Source organism: Bufo bufo, chromosome 11 (assembly GCF_905171765.1).
Source record: "Bufo bufo chromosome 11, aBufBuf1.1, whole genome shotgun sequence".
NCBI classification, from domain to species: domain Eukaryota; kingdom Metazoa; phylum Chordata; class Amphibia; order Anura; family Bufonidae; genus Bufo; species Bufo bufo.
The window spans coordinates 90311458-90338749 of record NC_053399.1 but is presented as its reverse complement, the minus strand read 5'-3'; the positions used below and the strand labels follow the sequence as shown (position 1 = coordinate 90338749).

Sequence of the window (27292 nt, the reverse complement as noted above, 5' to 3'; positions counted from 1 at the left end):
GCATAAATTCGGAAAGAAGAAACCTCCCTTCTGCCGGCCAATATGGATATTGAGAGACTGGAAGAGTCACAGAAAGGAAGAGAAGTGGACGTCCTTTAACCGCTTCATTGTGAACAATGCCCTGCGGAACCGGATGATGATTGCCACACAACTCCAGGCACGTTTAAGGGAGATGAGAGGCACCCAAGTGTCACATCAGCGTGGTCTGTGTGCTAGACGACCTGCTAGGCGTCGTCATCTTCTTGCATGGGCCAGGGAGCATCTACGCTGGACCAGGGACCAGCCCATAATACTTGAATAACATCAATAATCCAGTCATTGTGCCTCTGCACGAACAACACAGGCCTAATTTCATCTTCATGGACGACGAACAGTCCCAAACACGAAGCAGAGCGGCCGGCACCACTCCTTTCAGTACAAAAATGGCTTGACTACTGCATATCACTATCAACTACCTTTTGTGTCACCACCAATCCCTCATAGATTGTAAGCTCTTGTGATCAGAGCCCTGACTCCTAGTGTCTCAGTTGTATATTAGCCAGTTACTTTTGTTTCGTACATGAATCCTATGAATTTGTAAAACGCTGCGGAATATGGTGGCACTATATAAAGATTATTATTAAACGCTTGATTTTAATGATATAATATCACTGGAGCATCGAGTTTTTACATTTCCATAAATTTCACCTGAAAGCCAAATATCCCTAACTTTTTGTGAGTAGTGTATTGTGTTGGCTGTATCCTTTATACTGCTGCAGCCGATAACTGGCCTCAGCAGTGTACCGCTCAAGGCCGCTGAGGCCAGTAGTTAGACAACCCCCTTTAATACAGTAGTTTCAAAACAATTATTTACTTTAGGTAGACAAACTATCACTCATTGACAGCCCTTTCACCCATGCACATTTGGATAGGCTGTAGACACAGGGATAGGAAGTAGGACTCCCAGGCAGCCCTTTGGGATAATGCCTGGTGGGTCCAGATCTTGCCGAAATTAGCAGGGTCTGCTACCTAGTCTAATAGCTTCATCCAGCCCGCTTCTTCACAACTACCACCACTATCATCATCAATGAGATGGGCACTTCAAAAGACGTCAACTCACTACCATGGGGGAAGTGAAATTAGGTTTTGGGGAAGTTGACCAAGATGTCACATCTAAGTATAGAAATGTCATCTGACAAATATACAGCGGCTCGGTAAGAAAAGAGTCAACCACATGGTGCGTTGGTGGTACGATCAACTTGTATTCACATGATACAGAAATAGATGCGATATAGTCAAGTAGACCCACTAAGTTTTATATGTATAGCTTCTGCAACCACCTGCCTAATGTTGTGAAGGTGGTTCTCCTTATGCCACCAAAACCACTCTGACCTGTTGAGGCATGGACTTCCTAAGACCTCCGAAGGTCTCCAGTGTTAACTTTTTCAGCAATTTGTAATAAAGTAGCTCTTCTGTGGGATCAGACGGACTAGCGTTCACTCTCCACCCTCTTGAGCTTGATGAGCCTCAGGCACCTACGACTCCAGCTGTTCACCAGTTGTCCTATCTTGAACCTCTTTTGGTAGGTACTCATCACTACATACCAGTACAAGTCCTCCCATTTCAGACCTGCTGTGACCTAATCATGTAGTCATCACTATTTGGTCCTTGTCAAGTGTTACGCTTGCCTATTAAACTTCAAGAACAGACCACTAGATGCCATATGTCTACTTCACCTATGACAATTACTTTCTTGTCTATGCCATGGCAGTATCCTCCGGGCATAAGATTAATGGGAGATTTCCCACCCAATCCCCACCTCTGTTTAGAAGATCGGGTGTCACGTAATCCTGGCAGGAACCTCAGTCGGACTACAGGAACAGATATGGTGAAAGACGACTTTCACATGAGTGTGATGAACATCTGTTCTTTATTACAACATCTTAACTAACAACGGTCCACCAAGTCTCTCGTGGTCAGCTGGCCAAAAGCAGATCATGTGACGACACCACGAGGAAATTTCAAGACGTAGAGGCACAAATATAGATTTGATCTACTGTAGAATCACAATTCAGAGAAATTTCCAGCTGGAAGAATTTCCATTTTTCACTGGAGAGGTGATAAATGCTTGGTCGGTGAAGGAAAGACTATGGCTAGGAGGGTGCATGCTTAAAGTCTATGAGGTAAATTTGAAAAAAAATATCTGAGGAACGGGAGCTAGAGTAATTGATGACAAGTAGTTTATGGCACACACCCTTTAATAGTAATGTGACCCTTATTATGGTAATACCACATGATGCCAACCACAAAATGTCTGGTAGGGAATACAATCTATTATAACAGGAAGTGGGTAGTCGGAGACAGGACTAGTGAAATACCCTGGGGCTGGTAACCTTGAAACCATAATACTCTCTATCAAATATAGATTGGGATCCCCCTTCTATAGAGCACATCCAGTGTGCACCCCCCATATTTATCTTGGATCGGCATCAAATATCCACAGACTTGGGCAGAAACCAGTAAAATATTAGACATTTATTTAGTACACGAGGAACACATGATACACACTACAGTCACTGCAGGAGAAACGCATGGATGCACAGAGGTGACAAATCTTGCCCAAAGCTATGGACCATCATTATACAGAAGCCGACCATTCAGATCATAGGGACTTTTGAGGTGTATGGGAGAGAGCTCCAGTATCATTCATGGCCACTACCTAGTGTATAGCGCTGTGCCTGTTCCCGAGCACCTTTAGTCTGATGGACACCGGCTTGCCCAGTGATAACAGCCAATTGCAGGCTACTACTGAACCTAGTCCAGATAACCCCTTCAATCACAGTAAGGCCTGCTATACACATCATCTCTCCCGACCCCTCTATACACATGCGGTTAGTAAACCGCCACCAGACTCCTCCTGCACTGGCTTATCTCCCTGAGAATATAATGATAGGGCAAGTTGAAATCCATCTGCCCAACCCTTACATCCCTCAAATCAGCCAGGAGACCATGATGAACGTTAGATGGGCAGCATGTTCAGCCGACCTATATCTATAGTGTGTATGGCCATTAGGCCAGGTTGGCCACCTCCAGGACGCGTCTCTCTTGGCCAATGCAGCCATGTCATCCTTTTTCGGCCTGTCAGCCTTAATGCCCCATTTCTAAATGGACCTCTTTCAAGATGCACATACCCTTCTAGGAAACATTGGGCTGAAATTAGTCACTCAACCAAATCCTAACAAAGCTGCCTCAAACTCTCCCATTTCACAGGAGACCAAGGCCAAAACTGGAAGGTCAGGGTGCGATAGGAGACCAATGGGCGAAGCAGATTTTGAGCCACAAATACAAAATACACCAGGGTTATCGCCCACATCCCACCCTCATGTTAAATAAGTCACATTTTAAAACCCACCCGCTTCTTGCATTGTCCCCCTCCCTTGGTACAGTGATTATTTTCTTCTCCACCTATTCCCAGAAACACCAAAACTTGGCATAGCTCTGCTACTTCCATGGATGGACTACTGTGCAGCGGCATATGGACCTAGACCTTGGCATAAGATAATAGGGAAGGTTCCCTCATGCTCTAGCCAGGCACCTTAAAAATGGTTGTCCAAACGTTCTCAAGAAGGTCCAGGTTCTTATGTTTGTAGCTGTCCATGAGGAGCTCTTGAGAAGGGACACTCTTGAGAGGGGATATAGACCATGTACAATGGGAGAAGAGGGAGAATGTAGTGCACAGCATGACACATGGACCCCCTGCACGTTCAGAGCTGGACAACGCCATGTTCTTGTCCTCATCGCCTGACTGATGATCGCATTGTCCCCTGGTACGTTTCTGAAGGGCGGCCATGGAAACCAGCTGCTTGGACTTCTTCCAGGAAACTGAAAGTAGAAACATCAGATCAAAACATACATGAAATAGATAAGAAGCCTGCAGCTGACTATAACATGAGCATTATATAATATTAGTCTGATGGAACTGGTTCCTATCAGATCCCAAATATATTCACAGCAGCACAGAGGATTTCACGAGACGAGCACCGATCTAGAGGAAGACCTCCTTCATGTGATGATTTGATTCAGGACAAGGAAAGGGTCATGATGGAAGGAGGTGGTGGTCACAGATACTGGGATGAGCAGCAGGATCACAGCAGCACAGAGGGATGCATTACACGGTCCACATCTGCGAACGTGGGAGTAGAAATAGGACCATCCTGTATGAAATGTGTGGAAGGTCTTATGTTCCAAAATAATGAACTCTGGCGGAGGCAGAGGTTCACCTTCCTAAAAAGCAGCCGAGAATATCAGCCCCGCGGTCTCTATTAAAAGGATGTGAGGTACTCTATATCTGCGTGCCCATCGCCTACATGAAGGGGCCAAGCTTTCCCTGGGCAGATCAATGGCCGGTTACAGTGCGTGTCAGAGATGGATGATGTAAACTGGTCTGGAAATAACAATTAGGTCAACGGATTAGATGACTCTTACGATGGCAGCTTGAGGTATTAAATGCTAAAATCCCCCTTGTTTTTTTATGGGATCCAGTCATTAATCCTAAAGCAAGAGATACCCACAACACTGAAGGTATCTAACTGGCTGTATTCCTTGGCTTAGGGACAAAAACAGGAAATGACATTGTGCAAATACACTTTTCTTATAAATGACATCCTCCAGCTACTCCAGAGCTGCACTCACTATTCTGCTGGTGCAGTCACTGAGTACATACTTTACTTATCCTGTACTGATCCTGAGTTACATCCTGTATTATACTCCAGAGCTGCACTCACTATTCTGCTGGTGGAGTCACTGTGTACATACATTACTTATCCTGTACTGATCCTGAGTTACATCCTGTATTATACTCCAGAGCTGCACTCACTATTCTGCTGGTGGAGTCACTGTGTACATACATTACTTATCCTGTACTGATCCTGAGTTACATCCTGTATTATACTCCAGAGCTGCACTCACTATTCTGCTGGAGCAGTCACTGTGTACATACATTACTTATCCTGTACTGATCCCTAGTTACATCCTGTATTATACTCCAGAGCTGCACTCACTATTCTGCTGGTGGAGTCACTCTGTACATACATTACTTATCCTGTACTGATCCTGAGTTACATCCTGTATTATACTCCAGAGCTGCAGTCACTATTCTGCTGGTGGAGTCACTCTGTACATACATTACTTATCCTGTACTGATCCTGAGTTACATCCTGTATTATACTCCAGAGCTGCACTCACTATTCTGCTGGTGAAGTCACTGTGTACATACATTACTTATCCTGTACTGATCCTGAGTTACATCCTGTATTATACTCCAGAGCTGCACTCACTATTCTGCTGGTGCAGTCACTGTGTACATACATTACTTATCCTGTACTGATCCTGAGTTACATCCTGTATTATACTCCAGAGCTGCACTCACTATTCTGCTGGTGCAGTCACTCTGTACATACATTACTTATCCTGTACTGATCCTGAGTTACATCCTGTATTATACTCCAGAGCTGCAGTCACTATTCTGCTGGTGGAGTCACTGTGTACATTACATTACTGACCCTGAGGATAGGCCATCGATATCCTAATGTAAAGGGTTAACACCATCATCACACCCTGTAGTGGGCGCTGGGCAGGAGGCGGTGTGTTTCGGTAGCTGGGCCACACACTGGTTAATGGTGTCTCGGTGTGTGAGCGTTTAGTGTTTCTACTCACCATGCAAATCCCGTCACCGGAGCCTGCTGTGCATGTAAATAATTGAAAAGGCTCTGGGGGGAGGAGGGGGGCAGCAAACATTCCTTCTGGTGACCCCCTGACACATCACCTGAGCTCTGTCTCTCTGCAGTGAATAACACTGGATATTTTTCCACCCCTGATGTGGAAAGTGCGGCACATATCTGTATCCCGTCTTCCGGAGACCACACACATAATCCGCCTTCCTGCGCACACAGGGTTTTGTTCTTCCAAAAGCAGTTTAGAAAAGAACAAGGCTGCGGAATTAAAGGGGCGGTCACAAAACGACAGCAGCCGGGACCCCCAAGAATAAGCTGGAGACAACACATGAACAGTTGCCCTCCACTAAAATGAACGGGGGTCAATACTGCGGATCAACAGGGGCCCGGCTCTCCGACAAGAAATGGGTACTTCTCCCTATCCACAGCATAAAGAGGGAGTATCTAATTGTTAGGGACCCCACCAGTCATGAGAGTGGTGGTCCCATCTTGCCTTATGAATGGAGCTGCGGGGCGAGCATGCATGCTGCCACTCCATTCACTCACAGTCATCTCAATCATGAAGGATGGGGAGGGGCAGCAAGGGTGCACAGAGCAGCTTGGGCCCGCCTTCAGTGCACTTAACTGCTCATTTGCATATGGAATAAAAGTTCTGTTTCACTACATTCAGCTGAGTTAGTCCTACAAGTCATTGTGCCTGGTGTTACAGTGTCACGGTCCTCTCATACATTTGTTACAGTGTGTCAGTGCAGATAACATGAGCCAGCTGGGAGAAGTATTAGGTCCATACTGGTTTTCAGCTCTTGAGTGTAAAGAAGGATATGTCCATTCGCACACAGCAAGCAGAGATCTTTAGGATGGTGAGGAATGGAAGTGCAAAGCATATAGAAATGCACAGATCGTGGATATGCTGGATTCCAAGCGGTTCATGTGGCCAAGGTGCAGGTACGTGCGTGTGTGTCCCCCCCCAAGTCTTAACCTTCGCTGTGGATTCACCTGAAAACCTTCCCCCTTACACAGATCTGGTAACCCAATTCCCCCGCTCCGGGCACCTGATGACAGGACTGGAAAGTACGCGGTTAAGCGTGGCTCCGATGTCAGCGTTCATTACACGTGTGCTCTGCCCAGTACAGACCAGAGGAAAGAAGCCCGGCTCAGGTTTCTGCACCAGTAATGTGAGCGTGTGAAAGGCCATAGCGCTGAATGTGGCAGGAAAAAGAGCGCCCCCTACGTGAACTATACAGACCAATATCAGCCATGACCGAAAACACAATTCTGATGTCAAAGTACAAGAGAGCCCGCTCACACCTTACCTCTTTGTATTATGCATGGTGGTACCACCAAGGACAATGCGGACCCCCGGCGTCATCCGGTTCAGGTTATACACCAACTGAGCTTCTTCATAAGTCGCTCCTCCAACCATGAAGACGATGATATCTTGAGGCCTGCAGACAAAGTCGTACTCTACAGACTGGTTCAGAAAGGGGCAGCACCTCAATAATTTTACATTCACCTTAAGAACACCCCTATACATATCCCCTTGGCCAGGACGGAGGTTCGCCGTCTGTGCGTCCGCCATTCTGGTGGACTTACATGGACGGCCATGGCTTCGCCCATCTGTTTGTATAGGTGTGCTGAAGGTAGCTGATCTCTCATAAGAAAACCCATTCAAGACACTTTAAGATCAGAAATTTAGAGCGCTGGAAGCTGTGGTCACCCTCTCGGCTTGTCTTACCGGTCTCGCAGCGTGCTGGGCCCCACGTAGGGGTACATGTTGTCCTTCAGTTTCCCTTTTATAAGCTGGTCCAGGGTATCAAGGAGGAACGGCTGGTGCTGAGTGTACACGTTCTCCACCCCCTGCATGAGGACACACAAGTCAACACCATGGTTTCCTTAGGGTTAGACTTCCAACCAGCAAGTAAACCAATCTGAAGCCCTTAACATAATTCATGGGCACCTAGGAAGGCCCTTGTCCGTAGGGGAAAACCTCCTTTCAGGTGCCATGGACAACCAGTGGTTTCTCCTGAAGGACAGGGACCAGTGCCTGTTCAATGCAGAGTAGTAGCTGCCCAGGATCGAGCATAGCTAATAAGAAGTCAACCACAGACAGGGAGTCTACATCTAAATTGCTTACTGGTGTCATCAAAGAGATAGGTGATCGTTGGGGGGTGCCGAGAGTTGGACTCCCACAGATCAGATATTGATTATCTATCCTGAGGATAGGTCATTCAATAGTGTACTCCTGGAGAAACCCTTTAATAATGCAGAGGGTTTGTGAACGTCCTACCATACATCAAAGGATCACTGACCTTGAGTCCCTTGAAGAACTGTTTGGTGATGGCCACGGCATCCTTTGGACTGAAGAGATCGCTGCCTCGGACTCTCTTACCACCGAACTCTACTACAGAAGACACCAGCTGCCCAACAAAACATAGGAGTCAACATCTGCTTCCATATATACAATGTTATCGGGGGTCCAAGGTACAATACTTGCCTTGCGATACTTTTCAGACACCCCTCGATTACGGAGGTCAGAGAGGAGACTTTGCAGAGCGTTGTTGCTGTGCCGCTCATAGTGCAGAGCATACAGCATGACCAGACACGTGGCGTCAAGTTCTGAAACGCGCTGGTTCTGCAGAAGACGTTTCACATTCTAAAAATAAAAGAAAATTGGATTGGAATAGTTTTCTCTGTAAAAACTCTTGGTGCACGTACCCTAATGAATGAATGGTCGCGGCCGGGGGCATGCTCAACCACTGCTCCATTCATTCGGCGTACAGGAAAACACTCATCATCGGTGGGGGCCCTGTAGTTGGACTTCCATTGATTTAACAGTTATCCCCATCCTGTGGATAAAGGCTAATATCTTCTAACTGAAATATCCCTTTAAGGAGGACCCATCATGCTCCTGCCCCCAAAATTCAACAAAGGTCAAAAGGTTTTGCTCTTCCAGAAGGGGGAGCCAAGGTTGCAGATGGGCGAGAGAATTAACATATTTCCAATACATGACCACACATCTCCCCAAAGGTGGTCATGGACCCTAACGGGCAGCAATTGCTAAATGTTTGCTGTTCAGGAGTCTGAGAAAGCTCGAGGACGGGATAACAGCAGCTTTTCCAGGTTCCAATGAACAGAAGAGGTCAACTGTTGTGTCTCAATAGGACAGACTGTGGCTTCACAACACAGTCACCCCGTTGGTATGTAACCCCCCAGAGGGCGACGCAGCAGACACATCACACAGGCTGGATGGAAAGGACGCGGCGTGCCAGTGACGTCTGTGTGCGCGCCGTACAGCCGGACCATTGTCTGCGTGACTTTTACGGGTGTCCCTGGCTCATTATTCATAGGATGGGACAAGACTGTGCCTCATTCAAGGCTGTGTCATCAGTCCCAGAGAGGGCGGGCGGCTTGGCATGACCCCACCGTGACCGGACACAACGTCTTAGTCGTGGCTTTGTGTGTAGAGCGAGGAGGCTGAATGACTTGTACAAGGACCATAATTAATAACTCTTTGAAATCGTAGATTGTGGCTTCCCCCCCAAGTAATAGCCGTGATTGGCGATGGGGGGGGGGGGGTTAGGAGTTCATTACACTGAAGGAATACATGGCATTTCTGGATTCCCACAGCCATGTCGAAAACCTTAACCCCTTAAAGGAGTGAACGATTTAGTGTTTTTTGCATTTTAACCCCCTTAAGCAAGTTTTTGAATTTTAAATTTTTACCTCCTACCTTCCTGGAGTCATAACTTTTATTTTTCAGTTCACATAGCCATAGGAGGGTTTTGTTTTTTTGTTTTTTTTCTAATGGCGCCATTTAATATTACATACAATGTAGTGGGAAGCTGGAAAATTCTAAATGCTGTGTAATTGGAAAAAAAAAAAAAATACAGTATACTTTTATATTTTAATTGTTCGGGTGTTTTGGGATGCAGCTTTGCTAATGATGTTTATTTCTAATATGGGGTGATTTTAAATTATTTATTTTTTGTAAAAAAAAATTGAATTTTTTTACACATATTGCTGCTCCAATAGACTGCAATGTATTACCCGTGCAGTCTATCAGAGATTCACTATGTTCCTATGGAGACTGTTCAGAGGCCCCTTAATGGCTCCCTCAGTCTTGGTGTGGGCCCTGGGAGCATGGCGCCCCTAGGTAAATCCTTTTATGATGCTGTAGTCACATTTCACCACAGTATCTGAGGGGGTAAAATGTACGCGATAAGCAATATCGCCGATTATGGACATCGCCTCCAAGTGTCTGCTGTTTAAAAAGGGGGTCGTCCCATAACTAGCACTTCTCCGACTCCTGGGGCTCCTTCCTGGTCTCCTCTCCAGCAATCTCAGAGAATCAATGGAGCAGCAGTGCACACGCTGTGTGCATACAGGGGGACACAGGACCCCCATTATCATCATTATTAGCGTTGGGATAAGCCCTTTAAGGAGTAACAGGCTATACGAGGTTGATTGAGGGTGGGATCTCACCTGTAGAGCACTGGAGTGGTCATTCTGACAGGCCAGCTCCTGTTCCACCTCAGACACCTCCATTAGATGGCGCTCACTCACCAGACGGGACAGCTCCCCCACCACAGTCACATGTTTGGACACCGTGCCAGACATTTTCTTGAACTGGGGGTAGTTTTCTACAAAAGCCTGGAAAACAAACAAGTCTGTCCATAGTCAGCCATGAATAATATGCACAACTGCCCCTAGTTTGGCCTATTAGGTTAAGGTGCCCCCTCATAGTTACAATGCACCCCCTGTGCTTTTATGTAGGATCCATCCACCAGTTGGTAGTAGAGTTCCCATTAGATGCTAATGATGGGGATCTAATGATCCCTCTGTACGGCTTCACCGGAAACAAGCACCTTGGCATGAAGCCTATGGATCCCCGTAATGTACATAACCTATGACATAAACACCCTGTCTGTGTGTGTATACATAGGGCATTGGTCTGTGCCTTATGGGGTACCCTCGCTCTCCACATAGGTGGGACGAGTATCTATCAGACAGTTATGGTATCTCCCGTGGACATGCCATAATGTCTGATGGGAATGGACCTTTAAAAAATAAAAAAAAAGATGGACTCGTCTGCCATCTAGTGGTAGGATATTAGAATGCACAGCGAGTACTATAAATGCCAATTCTCAAAGTATGTGTTAAGTGTTTTTTTTTTTTACTAGGATAGGTTATCACAGGCATGCTCAATCTGCGGCCCTCCAGCTGTTTTAAAACTACAACTCCCACAATGCCCTGCTGTAGACTGTTCGGGCATGTTGGGAGTTGTAGTTTTGCAACAGCTGGAGGGCCGCAGGTTGAGCATGCCTGGGTTATCAGTATCTGATCGGTCGGGGTCTGACACATCGGACCCCCGCTAATCATCTGTTTTGAGAAGGCAGGGACGACCCTGTGAGAGCTGAGGCCTTCTCACAGGTCACAGTACATTGTATAGCGGCAGTGCTCATTATCACAGCTCATCACCATTCACTGAGCTGCTCCTACGCCACATGAAAACCAGCGATAAGGCTACGGCCATACTGCCAAGATGATCGGCGGGGGTCCCTGGTGTCGGACCCCACCAATCAGATACTGATGGCCTATGCTGAGGATAGGTCATCAGTATAAAAATCTCGGAAAACCTCTTTAATATCTCCAAATGCAAAATAGGGAAGCGCACGGAAATCGACCGGAGGATGCCTGCTGCCCCATGAGACCTTCAGACACAAGCCTTGTAGAGAGCCTGAGGGTTACAGTACAAGATCTACCTTCATATCGGCAATGGACTCCAGCTTCTGCTGTTCTTTGGGTTTCCTCCTTTGGAAATCTTCCATCAGGTTCTTAATGTTGGTCCCAATCTCTCCAAAATTCAAGTACATGTTCTGCAATAAAAAGGCCACCGTGTGATCCTGTGAGGCTATTATAGGGGGTTCCACAGGATTAGAAGAAAAAAAAAAAAAAGGGGGCTGCTTTCTTCTGAAAACAGCGCCACACTTGTCCACAGGTTGTATGTGGTATTGCAGCTCAACCCAAATCACTACTGTGGGCCCGAGTTGCTGTACCAGACACAACCTATGGACTGATGTGGCGCTGATTCTAGAAGAACGCAGCCATATTGTTAAGAATCAGACAAATTGGAGGCCAGTGATGATCACACATAGCTGCGGGGCGGATTGACAGGTCCATGTTAGGCTACCTTCACAGAAGCCTGTTCCAGCAGAGGAACAGACTAACGAAGCTCACGGTATCCACGCACTGCCAGATCCCCATTGACTATACTGGGATCCGGCCAGTTTCTGGAATAAATGCCGGATTTTGGTGCTGCGTTATAGTCAATAGGGGTCCGGCAGATACGGCTTTGAAAATCCACGGCATAAACCAGACTCCGTTTTCTGCCAAGCGTAAGCTACTCTGCACCGACTCATCCATTATTTAAAAGGCACACTGTTATGCCTAGTCTAGGCCAGAGGGGGCGCATGACAGATTCTTTTTTGTGTAGCCCTTTTTTTTATATATATCTTTACAACTTTATAACTCACATTAGCGTAGAACTCGTCGTTCTCTGCAGACAGCACCACTTCCTTCAGATCCTTGCTGATGCCGGGCACGCGGGACAGGTCAATCCGGTTGTTGTTGATGCCCAGTAACTCGTGGACCATTGCCTGGTACGTCCACTGTCGGGAGAATTAAAAAAATAAATACATCAACTTTACAGAAATTCACTGAAATTAAAGGCGCCGTCCCTATTTCCCTTCCTCATGATCCATCCTGCCGCCGTTCTGCTCCCCCCCCCCATTGCCTTCACCACAGAATGGCTGCCGCTGTGGGCCGTGACTGTCTGACAGCACCTACATTATCGGCACTGGTCCATCCAAGTATGGGGGGGGGGGGGGGGGGGGGGGGGGGAGTGTTGGAACGGACGGAGTGTCTCAAACTATCACAGCACACAACCTATAGTATGGTGTGGGACTGGCGGGTCCCTTTATGTAACCCCCATCCGGTATGCCACCCCTAGCTGGGGGTTACTCTGGCTACTCCAGGGACCAACGTGAACAATGCCAATCTCTGTACAGCGCTGCAGAACAGGTTGGCGCTATATAAATAAAGGATGGGACTTGCTGCTGTGTGTATAACTGTGAGAGCCACATCCTGCGGCAGGTTATCGTCACCTGGTTGAGCAGAGGCGTGATGGCGTCATCAGATCGGTCCAGGATGAGAAGCAGGGGCGGCACCTCCGTGCGGCGGAAATCAAACAGCTCATACTCCTTGGTGATGACTTGCTGGCGGGAGAATGCATGAAAAGGAATGAGCGGCGGAATGTGACCGGTGCCCAGGACATCAGACACACCAGTGACTTGCGCTCACCTTCACCCCTTCTGCCAGCCTCTTGGCCATTTCTGAGGAGAGTTGGTATCGGATCATCGGACACTTCTTCAGGGAGAGGAGCAGAGCGGTCAGTCCTTGTGTGGCTCTAGACAGCTGGACGGGGTCCCAGTTCCGACCCTAGAACAGATAAAAAATTTTAGACCACAGTTAAGAGACGTTCACATGATGGATTTTTGGCGCAACATGTCCCTTCTCCGAGTGGCAGCGGCCACTCACCGATCCTCAGCACTTCCTCCCATTGAAATGTATGGGAGACAGAAAGGACGCTGGTGTCGGCGGGTTTTATGGGGAATTTCAGTGCGGCCGTTCCACGCCAAAACTTTGCTGCAAAACCTGCTGTGTCAACGTCCCTTAAGGGTGCTTCTCTCTGCGGTAATTAGAATTTTTTGATTTCTTTATTTTTTTATGTCCCCACAAGGGGACTTTAACATGGGATCAACTGATTGCTTCTCCCATTGGCTGCCTTAGTGTCATTATGCCACACACAGGGATTCTACAGTAACTCTCCCTGCGGTAGCTTGGGATCCTTAGAGGTACCAAGGCTACCGCAGCGATTGGGGGAGCCATGGAGGTCCCAGGAGGACAATGCTGTCGGGGAAAGCCACCTCAGATGTAGTGGTCACAATTGACCACTACATCTAAGGTCCGTGATGGCATTATCGCTGGTTACAGGGTGTCTGCAGTGTAAAACCTTTACATATACAGTTGCAAGAAAAAGTATGTGAACCCTTTGGAATGATATGGATTTCTGCACAAATTGGTCATAAAATGTGATCTGATCTTCATCTAAGTCACAACAATAGACAATCACAGTCTGCTTAAACTAATAACACACAAAGAATTAAATGTTACCATGTTTTTATTGAACACACCATGTAAACATTCACAGTGCAGGTGGAAAAAGTATGTGAACCCCTAGACTAATGACATCTCCAAGAGCTAATTGGAGTGAGGTGTCAGCCAACTGGAGTCCAATCAATGAGATGAGATTGGAGGTGTTAGTTACAGCTGCCCTGCCCTATAAAAAAACGCACACCAGTTCTGGGTTTGCTTTTCACAAGAAGCACAAAAGAGCTCTCAGAAGACCTACGATTAAGAATTGTTGACTTGCATAAAGCTGGAAAGGGTTATAAAAGTATCTCCAAAAGCCTTGCTATTCATCAGTCCACGGTAAGACAAACTGTCTATAAATGGAGAAAGTCCAGCACTGCTGCTACTCTCCCTAGGAGTGGCCGTCCTGTAAAGATGACTGCAAGAGCACAGCGCAGACTGCTCAATGAGGTAAAGAAGAATCCTACAGTGTCAGCTAAAGACTTACAAAAGTCTCTGGCATATGCTAACATCCCTGTTAGCGAATCTACGATACGTAAAACACTAAACAAGAATGGATTTCATGGGAGGATACCACAGAGGAAGCCACTGCTGTCCAAAAAAATCATTGCTGCACGTTTACAGTTTACACAAGAGCACCTGGATGTCCCACAGCAGTACTGGCCAAATATTCTGTGGACAGATGAAACCAAAGTTGAGTTGTTTGGAAGAAACACCAACATCAAAACCTCATCCCAACTGTGAAGTATGGTGGTGGGGGCATCATGGTTTGGGGCTGCTTTGCTGCGTCAGGGCCTGGACCGATTGATATCAAAGGAAAAATGAATTCCCAAGTTTATCAAGACATTTTACAGGAGAACTTAAGGCCATCTGTCCACGAGCTGAAGCTCAACAGAAGATGGATGTTGCAACAGGACAACGACCCAAAGCATAGACGTAAATCAACAACAGAATGGCTTAAAACAGAAGAGAATCCGCCTTCTGGAGCGGCCCAGTCAGAGTCCTGACCTCAACCCGATTGAGATTCTGTGCCATGACCTCAAGAAAGCGATTCACACCAGACATCCCAAGAATATTGCTGACCTGAAACAGTTCTGTAAAGAGGAATGGTCAAGAATTACTCCTGACCGTTGTGCACGTCTGATCTGCAACTACAGGAAACGTTTGGTGGAAGTTATTGCTGCCAAAGGAGGTTCAACCAGTTATTAAATCCAAGGGTTCACATACTTTTTCCACCTGCACTGTGAATGTTTACATGGTGTGTTCAATAAAAACATGGTAACATTTAACCACTTACCGTCACGCTAACGCCGAAAGGCGTCATTTCTGCGGCGCTCCCAGGTCACACTAACGCCAATAGGCGTCATCTCGCGTGAGCCGAGATTTCCTGTGAACGCGCGCACACAGGCGCGCGCGCTCACAGGAACGGAAGGTAAGAGAGTTGATCTCCAGCCTGCCAGCGGCGATCGTTCGCTGGCAGGCTGGAGATGTGTTTTTTTTAACCCCTAACAGGTATATTAGACGCTGTTTTGATAACAGCGTCTAATATACCTGCTACCTGGTCCTCTGGTGGTCCCCTTTGTTTGGATCGACCACCAGAGGACACAGGTAGCTCAGTAAAGTAGCACCAAGCACCACTACACTACACTACACCCCCCCCCCGTCACTTATTAACCCCTTATTAGCCCCTGATCACCCCATATAGACTCCCTGATCACCCCCCTGTCATTGATTACCCCCCTGTCATTGATTACCCCCCTGTAAAGCTCCATTCAGACGTCCGCATGATTTTTACGGATCCAGTGATAGATGGATCGGATCCGCAAAACGCATCCGGACGTCTGAATGAAGCCTTACAGGGGCGTGATCAATGACTGTGGTGATCACCCCATATAGACTCCCTGATTACCCCCCTGTCATTGATTACCCCCCTGTAAAGCTCCATTCAGACGTCCGCATGATTTTTACGGATCCACTGATAGATAGATCAGATCCGCAAAACGCATCCGGACGTCTGAATGAAGCCTTACAGGGGCGTGATCAATGACTGTGGTGATCACCCCATATAGACTCCCTGATCACCCCCCTGTCATTGATCAACCCCCTGTAAAGCTCCATTCAGATGTCCGCATGATTTTTACGGATCCACTGATAGATGGATCGGATCCGCAAAACGCATCCGGACGTCTGAATGAAGCCTTACAGGGGCATGATCAATGACTGTGGTGATCACCCCATATAGACTCCCTGATCACCCCCCTGTCATTGATCACCCCCCCTGTCATTGATCACCCCCCCTGTCATTGATCACCCCCCTGTCATTGATCACCCCCCCTGTCATTGATCACCCCCCCTGTCATTGATCAACCCCCCCTGTCATTGATCACCCCCCTGTAAGGCTCCATTCAGACATTTTTTTGGCCCAAGTTAGCGGAATTATTATTATTTTTTTCTTACAAAGTCTCATATTCCACTAACTTGTGTCAAAAAATAAAATCTCACATGAACTCACCATACCCCTCACGGAAACCAAATGCGTAAAATTTTTTAGACATTTATATTCCAGACTTCTTCTCACGCTTTAGGGCCCCTAGAATGCCAGGGCAGTATAAATACCCCACATGTGACCCCATTTCGGAAAGAAGACACCCCCAGGTATTCCGTGAGGGGCATATTGAGTCCATGAAAGATTGAAATTTTTGTCCCAAGTTAGCGGAACGGGAGACTTTGTGAGAAAAAAATAAAAAATATCAATTTCCGCTAACTTGTGCCAAAAAAAAAAAATTTCTATGAACTCGCCATGCCCCTCATTGAATACCTTGGGGTGTCTTTTTTCCAAAATGGGGTCACATGTGGGGTATTTATACTGCCCTGGCATTCTAGGGGCCCCAAAGCGTGAGAAGAAGTCTGGTATCCAAATATCTAAAAATGCCCTCCTAAAAGGAATTTGGGCACCTTTGCGCATCTAGGCTGCAAAAAAGTGTCACACATCTGGTATCGCCGTACTCAGGAGAAGTTGGGGAATGTGTTTTGGGGTGTCATTTTACATATACCCATGCTGGGTGAGATAAATATCTTGGTCAAATGCCAACTTTGTATAAAAAAATGGGAAAAATTGTCTTTTGCCAAGATATTTCTCTCACCCAGCAAGGGTATATGTAAAATGACACCCCAAAACACATTCCCCAACTTCTCCTGAATACGGCGATACCACATGTGTGACACTTTTTTGCAGCCTAGGTGGGCAAAGGGGCCCATATTCCAAAGAGCACCATTCGGATTTCACAGGTCATTTACCTACTTACCACACATTAGGGCCCCTGGAAAATGCCAGGGCAGTATAACTACCCCACAAGTGACCCCATTTTGGAAAGAAGACACCCCAAGGTATTCCGTGAGGGGCATGGCGAGTTCCTAGAATTTTTTATTTTTTGTCACAAGTTAGTGGAAAATGCAGATTTTTTATTTTTTTATTTTTTTTCATACAAAGTCTCATATTCCACTAACTTGTGACAAACAATAAAAACCTCCATGAACTCACTATGCCCATCAACGAATACCTTGGGGTGTCTTCTTTCCAAAATGGGGTCACTTGTGGGGTAGTTATACTGCCCTGGCATTCTAGGGGCCCAAATGTGTGGTAAGGAGTTTGAAATCAAATTCAGTAAAAAATGACGAGTGAAATCCGAAAGGTGCTCTTTGGAATATGGGCCCCTTTGCCCACCTAGGCTGCAAAAAAGTGTCACACATCTGGTATCGCCGTACTCAGGAGAAGGTGGGGAATGTGTTTTGGGGTGTCTTTTTACATATACCCATGCTGGGTGAGAGAAATATCTTGGCAAAAGACAACTTTTCCCATTTTTTTTATACAAAGTTGGCATTTGACCAAGATATTTATCTCACCCAGCATGGGTATATGTAAAAAGACACCCCAAAACACATTCCCCAACTTCTCCTGAGTACGGAGATACCAGATGTGTGACACTTTTTGCAGCCTAGGTGGGCAAAGGGGCCCACATTCCAAAGAGCACCTTTCGGATTTCACAGGTCATTTTTTACAGAATTTGATTTCAAACTCCTTACCACACATTTGGGCCCCTAGAATGCCAGGGCAGTATAACTACCCCACAAGTGACCCCATTTTGGAAAGAAGAGACCCCAAGGTATTTCGTGATGGGCATAGTGAGTTCATGGAAGTTTTTATTTTTTGTCACAAGTTAGTGGAATATGAGACTTTGTAAGAAAAAAAAAAATAAAAAAAAAAATCATCATTTTCCGCTAACTTGTGACAAAAAATAAAAAGTTCTATGAACTCACTATGCCCATCAGCGAATACCTTAGGGTGTGTACTTTCCGAAATGGGGTCATTTGTGGGGTTTTTCTACTGTCTGGCCATTGTAGAACCTCAGGAAACATGACAGGTGCTCAGAAAGTCAGAGCTGCTTCAAAAAGCGGAAATTCACATTTTTGTACCATAGTTTGTAAACGCTATAACTTTTACCCAAACCATTTTTTTTTTTACCCAAACATTTTTTTTTTATCAAATACATGTAGAACTATAAATTTAGAGCAAAATTTCTATATGGATCTCGTTTTTTTTGCTAAATTTTACAACTGAAAGTGAAAAATGTCATTTTTTTGCAAAAAAATCATTAAATTTCGATTAATAACAAAAAAAGTAAAAATGTCAGCAGCAATTAAATACCACCAAATGAAAGCTCTATTAGTGAGAAGAAAAGGAGGTAAAATTCATTTGGGTGGTAAGTTGCATGACCGAGCAATAAACGGTGAAAGTAGTATAGGTCAGAAGTGTAAAAAAGGGCCTGGTCTTTAGGGGGGTATAAACCTGTGGTCCTTAAGTGGTTAATTCTTTGTGTGTTATTAGTTTAAGCCGACTGTGATTGTCTATTGTTGTGACTTAGATGAAGATCAGATCACATTTTATAACCAATTTGTGCAGAAATCCATATCATTCCAAAGGGTTAACACACTTTTTCATGCAACTGTATGTATGGCGCTGGACAAGGAGGGGTTAAGGGGGTATTGTCCTATGGCCTAATGATCGGGCCCTCACCAGGACACCTCAGGTTCTCTTACCTGATAGCAGCCGACAACGTTTAACGAGAAGACATGAGGGTTCACAGCAATGTAATCTCCGTAAAACTCCTGGAAGAAAGAGAATGCATAGACGGTAAAAATGTCCGACACATAAATATCATACATCCATAAAATGTAATACAGATGTCATAGACACTTCATGGACAGCACTTAAAAAGGATCCTGTCACCAGGATCAACTCTATCAAACCAGTCACATTGCCTGGTAGGATTGATCCTGCTGATTAAAATGATACCTGTCTTGTGAAAATCAGTTGTGACGTTCCAGAGAAAAAAAAAACAAGACTTTTAGGGGGAGGGGGAGATTTATCAGACTGGTGTAAAGTAGAACTGGCTTAGTTGCCCATAGCAACCAATCAGATTCCACCTTTTATGTTCCAAAGGAGCTGTCAAAAATGAAAGGTGGAATCTGGTTGGTTGCTATGGGCAAATAAGCCAGTTCTACTTTACAACAGTTTGATAAATCTCCCCCTTATTCTTTATGCAAAATAGGACTTCAGTGCATCAAGGGGCGGGGCCTAGCCAAATTAAGTCCTCATCTGCATAAATAATGAAAGTCTATTTTCTCAGGAACGTTTCACAAGACAGCTGTAATTTTTTTTATCAGCAGGGTCAACCCCGCCAGGCAATATGGCTAGTTTAATAGGCTTGATGGTGCTAACAGGTGCTCTTTAATGGGCACCCCCCCACACCCAGTTTACCTAAGGCCTGGTTCACACCTGAGCGTCTTACAGCGCGTTCCTCCTACGCGCTGTAAAACGCTCAACAGGCGAAAACCCATGTTTCCCTTATGGGCATGGTTTCCTACCAGCGCAATTTACAGCGCGTACGAACGCGCTGTAAAACGCCCAAAGTACAGGAGCCTCTTTGGGGCGTATGGTCACGCATTCACGCCCATAGACTTCAACGGGAACGCGGCAACCAACACACTCTCCTCTGTACGAAGTCTCTTTCATTGGACACCTCAGTGTAGACATGGCTGTTTTTCATTGGACGCCTCTGTGGTCAATTGCAAGAAAGCCCGTACGACGCGCGTTTTCCTATTTCCAAAAACGCGCTGTAATACGCCCGACAAAAACGCGTGTAAAACGCGCGTATCAAATACGCTCAAGTGTGAACCAGGCCTTAATCCTCATTTGCATCATGCTCTTTAGGCCTCTTGCACACAAAGTTTTTTCTTCCATTAACGTTCCGTTTTTTGCGTTCTGTATACGGAACCATTCATTTCAATGGACCAATGAAAGGCACCGGACTGCTGCAGGCCCAGCGGTGCCACGTTTTAAGATTCAGTAAAGGTTTCTTGACACGGCCCCTGCCAGATTTAAAAAAATCTTTGAGAAGCCCATTAAGAAAAAAGAAGAAGTGTGAAACAAATACACAACAACCCCACACATCAGACCAGTAAACCGATAAAGGTGTACATCTACCTGCACCTCCGACACCACCTCCTGTTCATCCGCCTCTGCCAGAGACTTCACATCACTCTTACTGATCACATTGCTAAAATCTGAAAAAAAAAAAAAAGAATAGTGAGTGCAGCTCTGGAGTATAATACAAGATGTAACTCAGGATCAGTACAGGATAAGTAATGTATGTACACAGTGACTGCACCAGCAGAATAGTGAGTGCAGCTCTGGAGTATAATACAAGATGTAACTCAGGATCAGTACAGGATAAGTAATGTATGTACACAGTGACTGCACCAGCAGAATAGTGAGTGCAGCTCTGGAGTATAATACAGGATGTAACTCAGGATCAGTACAGGATAAGTAATGTATGTACACAGTGACTGCACCAGCAGAATAGTGAGCGCAGCTCTGGAGTATAATACAGGATGTAACTCAGGATCAGTACAGGCTAAGTAATGTATGTACACAGGGACTCCACCAGCAGAATAGTGAGTGCAGCTCTGGAGTATAATACAGGATGTAACTCAGGATCAGTACAGGATAAGTAATGTATGTACACAGTGACTGCACCAGCAGAATAGTGAGTGCAGCTCTGGAGTATAATACAGGATGTAACTCAGGATCAGTACAGGATAAGTAATGTATGTACACAGTGACTGCACCAGCAGAATAGTGAGTGCAGCTCTGGAGTATAATACAGGATGTAACTCAGGATCAGTACAGGATAAGTAATGTATGTACACAGTGACTGCACCAGCAGAATAGTGAGCGCAGCTCTGGAGTATAATACAGGATGTAACTCAGGATCAGTACAGGCTAAGTAATGTATGTACACAGGGACTCCACCAGCAGAATAGTGAGTGCAGCTCTGGAGTATAATACAGGATGTAACTCAGGATCAGTACAGGATAAGTAATGTATGTACACAGTGACTGCACCAGCAGAATAGTGAGTGCAGCTCTGGAGTATAATACAGGATGTAACTCAGGATCAGTACAGGATAAGTAATGTATGTACACAGGGACTCCACCAGCAGAATAGTGAGTGCAGCTCTGGAGTATAATACAGGATGTAACGCAGGATCAGTACAGGATAAGTAATGTATGTACACAGTGACTGCACCAGCAGAATAGTGAGTGCAGCTCTGGAATATAATACAGGATGTAGCTCAGGATCAGTACAGGATAAGTAATGTATGTACACAGTGACTGCACCAGCAGAATAGTGAGTGCAGCTCTGGAGTATAATACAGGATGTAACTCAGGATCAGTGCAGGATAAGTAATGTATGTACACAGTGACTGCACCAGCAGAATAGTGAGCGCAGCTCTGGAGTATAATACAGGATGTAACTCAGGATCAGTACAGGCTAAGTAATGTATGTACACAGGGACTCCACCAGCAGAATAGTGAGCGCAGCTCTGGAGTATAATACAGGATGTAACTCAGGATCAGTACAGGATAAGTAATGTATGTACACAGTGACTGCACCAGCAGAATAGTGAGTGCAGCTCTGGAGTATAATACAGGATGTAACTCAGGATCAGTACAGGATAAGTAATGTATGTACACAGTGACTGCACCAGCAGAATAGTGAGTGCAGCTCTGGAGTATAATACAGGATGTAACTCAGGATCAGTACAGGATAAGTAATGTATGTACACAGTGACTGCACCAGCAGAATAGTGAGTGCAGCTCTGGAGTATAATACAGGATCCATATGAATAATGTATTTATGGAGACTTTGGTGTTATATGTAGACTGTAAAGCTGTGATCAGTGATGGGTATATTGTATTATTGGGGCATAAAGAGTCCATCATGGTGACTACATAACGAGTCCTTGTTCTCAGCTTCATACTGGGCCTCATCACTAAAAACTCAGTCGGCCATATGATGGGCTTCTATAGAGAAGACCGGCTCACTTCACACTAGTTTTTATGCCATTTTCTTGATTTTCAGGCCTTCAGTTCGTTTTGACATCTCACTAAATGTTGAGTTCCTTGAAGTATACTCACAGAGGAAGTAGACGCTGTACTTTGGTCTTCGCAGCTCCTTGATCAGGTACTCAACATTTTCCTTTTAAAAAGGGATAGAACAGAGAATTAGAGAAATTTTATCAGAACTGGTTCATGTTAAAACCAGTGCAGAACCAATTAAAGACAGCTTCTATGTTTCTGGGGCCCCTTGGGTTCGTAGTGTGACCCATTTTTCCTCAGAGAAGACAATATGGCATGTCTACTGTTTAGGACACCATAAAGGACCACCACTAGGTTGCCAACCCCTTTCAGAACTTTATAGTTCGCTCCAAAGGGGCATGCCCAACTCTGATTGATGTGGGCTCCACCCCAGGGCAAGACCCTGAACCCCTGTCGCACCCACTACATCCAGGCAGAGAGTCATCGGCGAGGTGTCGGAGTTGGGAGCTCTAATTACATTGCTTTTGGGGAATATCCTGTAGGGCAGGGTTCAGCAACCTCCAGCATTCCAGCTGTTGTGAAACTACAACTCCCATCATGCTCCATTCACATCTATGGGAGTTCTGTGAACAGCCAAGCAAGTGTGCATGCTGGGAGTAGTAGTTTCACCACAGCTAGAGTGGCAAAGGTTGGTGATCCTGGCTGTAGGGGATCCTCCCGATATGCTGCTCTCTCCCAGAAGAACCTACTTGTGTAGGTTTTCAGGACCTCATGACTCAAGCTCTCCCTTCTTCTGTTCTCCTCCGCGGTTACCCCAGTGTTGTACCATTACCTTGGTGGGTCGGAGGAAACATATGGCCTTCAGGTGCTTCATGCTCTCCCGGTTGGCCGAGTCGATGCGTTCGAACAGGTAGACCTCCTTCTGCAGGATCTCAGACTGGGTGTAGACCATACTGACCACACTTGTCTGCAGGAAAATAAGACACCAGGTCAGCGTTCTCCACCGACGACCATACCGGAAGCATTAGTGGTGGTCATACACAAGAACTTCTCCTGGAATCTCCGTGGGCAATGGTGAATGGTCCCACCAAGGCGATATATCATAGATAAAGGGGTAAGGTTGGTCAGACCCACTCCAGTCACTCCCCCGATCCCTCTTCCTATAAACGGTCATGGTGGGGAGCGATGGAGGAGCCTAAATGTGATCTGCTTCATACCGGTCTATGGGAAAGATCGGGGCAGTAGCAGAATTTGTCGATGGACCATATGTTATGGTAGAAGAAATATGTGATATGAAGACTAGTGGTAAACAGTGACATTTAGTGATCGGGGAGGGGATGAATAGACAGGGCGACATATTAGGTAAATGTGGAGTGACACTTGTGACTGGCAGGGCAGAGCCATTTTAAAGGGCTGTATCCTCTGCCTCCATAACTCACCGTCTCCTTGTCCATCAGCAGCACCTTCATGCCCGGCCCGCTGTCCTCTATCATCTTGGACACATATTGCTTGACGGCCAGCACCACATTCATGGTGAAGCCGATCTCAGATCTCAGCTGGAATCTGCCGACAACACCTTCTCTTCCGGGTGTCACCGCAAAGGCACCTGGGAGATGTAGGAATCCGAGGACTGTGGATTGCGGGAAGGAGGAGCCTCGCTGACGTCAGCGCTTGTCGTGATGTACGCCGGGAAGTGTAGTCCACCGCCTGTCAATAGCGTCCTGTGTGTAGATGTGAGGGGGGAGGGGCCCCTGTAACCCTGCTGCCTGCCCAGTGCTTCAGCCCTGAGATAGATTGTCTGCTGGGGTAGTAATAAAGGGGGCATGCTGCTGTGAGAGGACATTAGCATCATCACTGGGGTAAGTGGGGTGAGAACTGGAACATGGTACAAGTTATTACACAGGAGGACTTCTAAACAGTTACATCCACAGTAACTCCATAATAGTGACGGCCATAGCATCCCCATAATAGTGACAGCCATAGCATCCCCATAATAGTGACGGCCATAGTATCCCCATAATAGTGACGGCCATAGTATCCCCATAATAGTGACGGCCATAGTATCCCCATAATAGTGACGGCCATAGTATCCCCATAATAGTGACAGCCATAGCATCCCCATAATAGTGACGGCCATAGTATCCCCATAATAGTGACAGCCATAGCATCCCCATAATAGTGACGGCCATAGTTTCCCCATAATAGTGACGGCCATAGTATCCCCATAATAGTGACGGCCATAGTATCGCCATAATAGTGACGGCCATAGTATCCCCATAATAGTAAAAGTCACAATAATGGTAGCCATAGTACCCCCATACTATAAACAGTGATAAGCAAGGTGCTCTAGTGGTCATAGACAATCAGTTCTCACCTCTCCTGTGTTCTCCCCTTTCCCTTATACTATAAACAGTGATAAGCAAGGTGCTCTAGTGGTCATAGATAATCAGTTCTTGCCTCTTCTGTGCCCTCTCCTGTCCCTTATACTATAAGCAGGGTGCTCTAGTAGTGATGGATATTAAGTTCTCACCTCTCCTGTGTTCTCTCCTGTCACCTATACTATAAACAGTGATAAGCAGGGTGTTCTTGTCGTGATAAATAAATCAGTTCACACCTCCCCTGTGTTCTCTCCTGTCCTTATACTGTAAACAATGATAAGCAGTGTGTTCTAGTGGTGATAGACAATCAGTTCTCTCCCTTTTCTTATACTATAAGCAGGGTGTTCTAGTCGTGATAAATAAATCAGTTCACACCTGCCCTGTGTTTTCTCCTGTCCTTATACTATAAACAATGATAAGCAGAGTGTTCTAATGATGATAGATTATCAGTTCTCACCTCTCCTGTGTTCTCACCTCTCCTTATACTATAAACCGTCATAAGCAGGGTGTTCCTGTAGTGATAGACAATCAGTACCCCCTCTCCTGTCCTTATACTATAAACTGTAATCAGCAGGGTTTTCTAGTGGTGATAGGCAATCAGTTCTCACCTCTCCTGTGGTCTCTTCTGTCCTTATACTATAATTAGTGATAAGCAGGGTGTTCTAATGGTGATAGACAGTCAGTTCTCTCCTTAGTACTCCTCTGTCCTTATACTATAATCACTGATAAGCAGGGTTTTCTAGTGATCATAGACAATCAGTTCGCACTTCTCCTGTGTTCTCCCCTTTCCCTTATATTCTAAACAGTGATCAGCAGGGTGCTCTAGTGGCGATAGACAATTAGTTCTCGCCTCTCCTGTGGTCTCTCCTGTCCCTATACTATAAACAGTGATGGGTGTTCTAGTGGTGATAATCAGTTCCTACCTCTCCTGTGTTCTCTCCTGTCTCTTATACTAGAAACAGAGATAAGCAGGGTGTTCTAGTGATGATAGATAACCAGTTCTCACCTCTCCTGTGTTCTCCCCTTTCCCTTATACTAGAAACAGAGATAAGCAGGGTGTTCTAGTGGTCAAAGACAATCAGTTATCACTTCTCCTGTGTTCTCTCCTGTTCTTATAATATAATTAGTGATAAACAGGGTGTTCTAATGGTGATAGACAGTCAGTTCTCTCCTGAGTTCTCCTCTGTCCTTATACAATTAACAGTGATAATCAGGGTGTTCTAGTGCTGATAGATAATCAGTTCTCACCTCTCCTGTGCTCTCTCCTATCCCTTATACTATAAACAGTGATAACAGGGTGTTGTAGTGATGATAATCAGTTCTCACCTCTGCTGTGTTCTCTTCTGTCATACTATAAACAGTGATAAGCAGGGTGTTCTAGTGGTGATAGATAATCAGTTCCTACCTCTCCTATGTTCTCCTCTGTCTTTATACTATAAACAGTGATAAGCACGGTTGTCTAGTGGTGATAGACAATCAGTTCTCATCTCTCCTGTATTCTCTCCTGTTCCTTATACTAGGGACAAGGCCCTGAGTTACAATGTTTTAAACTTTGCTGCACATGCTCAGAAGTGAAGACCAGAAGAGGAGGTTCACGAACGTGCAGGATACCAGGCTGACCTAGATGGACAGACGTCTTTTTTCAGCCTTATTAACTATGTTACTATGTAATATATAAACTATGTTACTGGGCATGCCTGCTTTCATTTCAGAACTGCTAGACAGAACAGGAATACAACATTAAAGGGGTTGTCCTATCTCAGACAATGATGGCATAGCTAGGATATGCCATCAATGTCAGGTATGGGTCTCACCTTTGTGACATGATCCTATCTCCATAATGGGGCCCCTAAAGAGAAGAAGAGCATGCCATGCAAGTGCGGGCCCTCTCTGGTCATTACTGTAAGTCCCGGAATGGTGAATAGAAGCGTGGCCACCATTCCATTAACCGCTATGGGACTGCCGGAAACATCTGAGCCGGCACTGTTATTATCTGAACTCCCATAGTGGAGAATGGAGGGTGGCCGCACATGCGCAGCTCCTTTCTGTTCATTTCAGGGGTCAGGAGAAAAAAAAAATCAAAATGGCCTATTCTACGTTTTTTGTTGTTTCAACTCCCAAAATTGAATAAAAAGTGATCAAAAAGTCAAACCACTCTTCCAATATAGTAACACTATAGCCTTTTATAGTGGATTAAATGGAGAAAAAATTTATGAAGAAAACAAATCTAGAAATCTCTCCTGAGGCATCTACATGCAAGGCTAACCACTTACCTCCAGGCTACAGCCTTATCATATTGAAAGGAGTGTTTTTCTATACTTAAAAAGCTAATATATGTTGCTTGAGTCTTTATAGTCATATATTGTGCCTGTGAATAAACCAGTAATATGTATATTAGCTTTCTAGGCATAGAAAGCCTCAACATGGTAAGGCTATAGTAAGTAATAGTAATAAGTAGTATCTGTGAATAAACCAGTAATATGTATATTAGCTTTCTAAGCATAAAAACCTCAACATGGTAAGGCTATAGTAAGTAATAGTAATAAGTAG

General features: G+C 45.5%; 1 protein-coding gene across 1 annotated transcript; it reads right to left on the bottom strand.

The window, feature by feature from the left end:
* Positions 1-2499: 2499 nt before the first annotated feature.
* VPS45 (vacuolar protein sorting 45 homolog) lies at positions 2500-23964 on the bottom strand. Its single transcript, XM_040412696.1, has 15 exons — positions 23804-23964; positions 23197-23331; positions 22464-22524; positions 20467-20546; positions 19020-19088; positions 13071-13208; positions 12875-12985; positions 12245-12379; positions 11474-11587; positions 10194-10361; positions 8206-8364; positions 8021-8128; positions 7447-7568; positions 7025-7156; positions 2500-3861 (listed from the first exon to the last, which is right to left on the bottom strand). Exons 1-15 carry the CDS (start codon positions 23894-23896, stop codon positions 3774-3776), a joined length of 1713 nt encoding a protein of 570 aa, XP_040268630.1. The 5' UTR covers positions 23897-23964; the 3' UTR covers positions 2500-3773.
* Positions 23965-27292: the final 3328 nt, after the last annotated feature.

Excerpts from the sequence above, each read along its gene's own strand:
- VPS45 (XM_040412696.1), bottom strand. The coding sequence starts at position 23,896 with ATGAATGTGGTGCTGGCCGTCAAGCAATATGTGTCCAAGATGATAGAG. Across the intron at positions 19,089-20,466 it reads AGGTGGTGTCGGAGGTGCAG|GAGTTTTACGGAGATTACAT; the intron begins GTAGATGTACAC and ends TCTTTCTTCCAG. Across the intron at positions 12,986-13,070 it reads GGCTGGCAGAAGGGGTGAAG|CAAGTCATCACCAAGGAGTA; the intron begins GTGAGCGCAAGT and ends TTCTCCCGCCAG.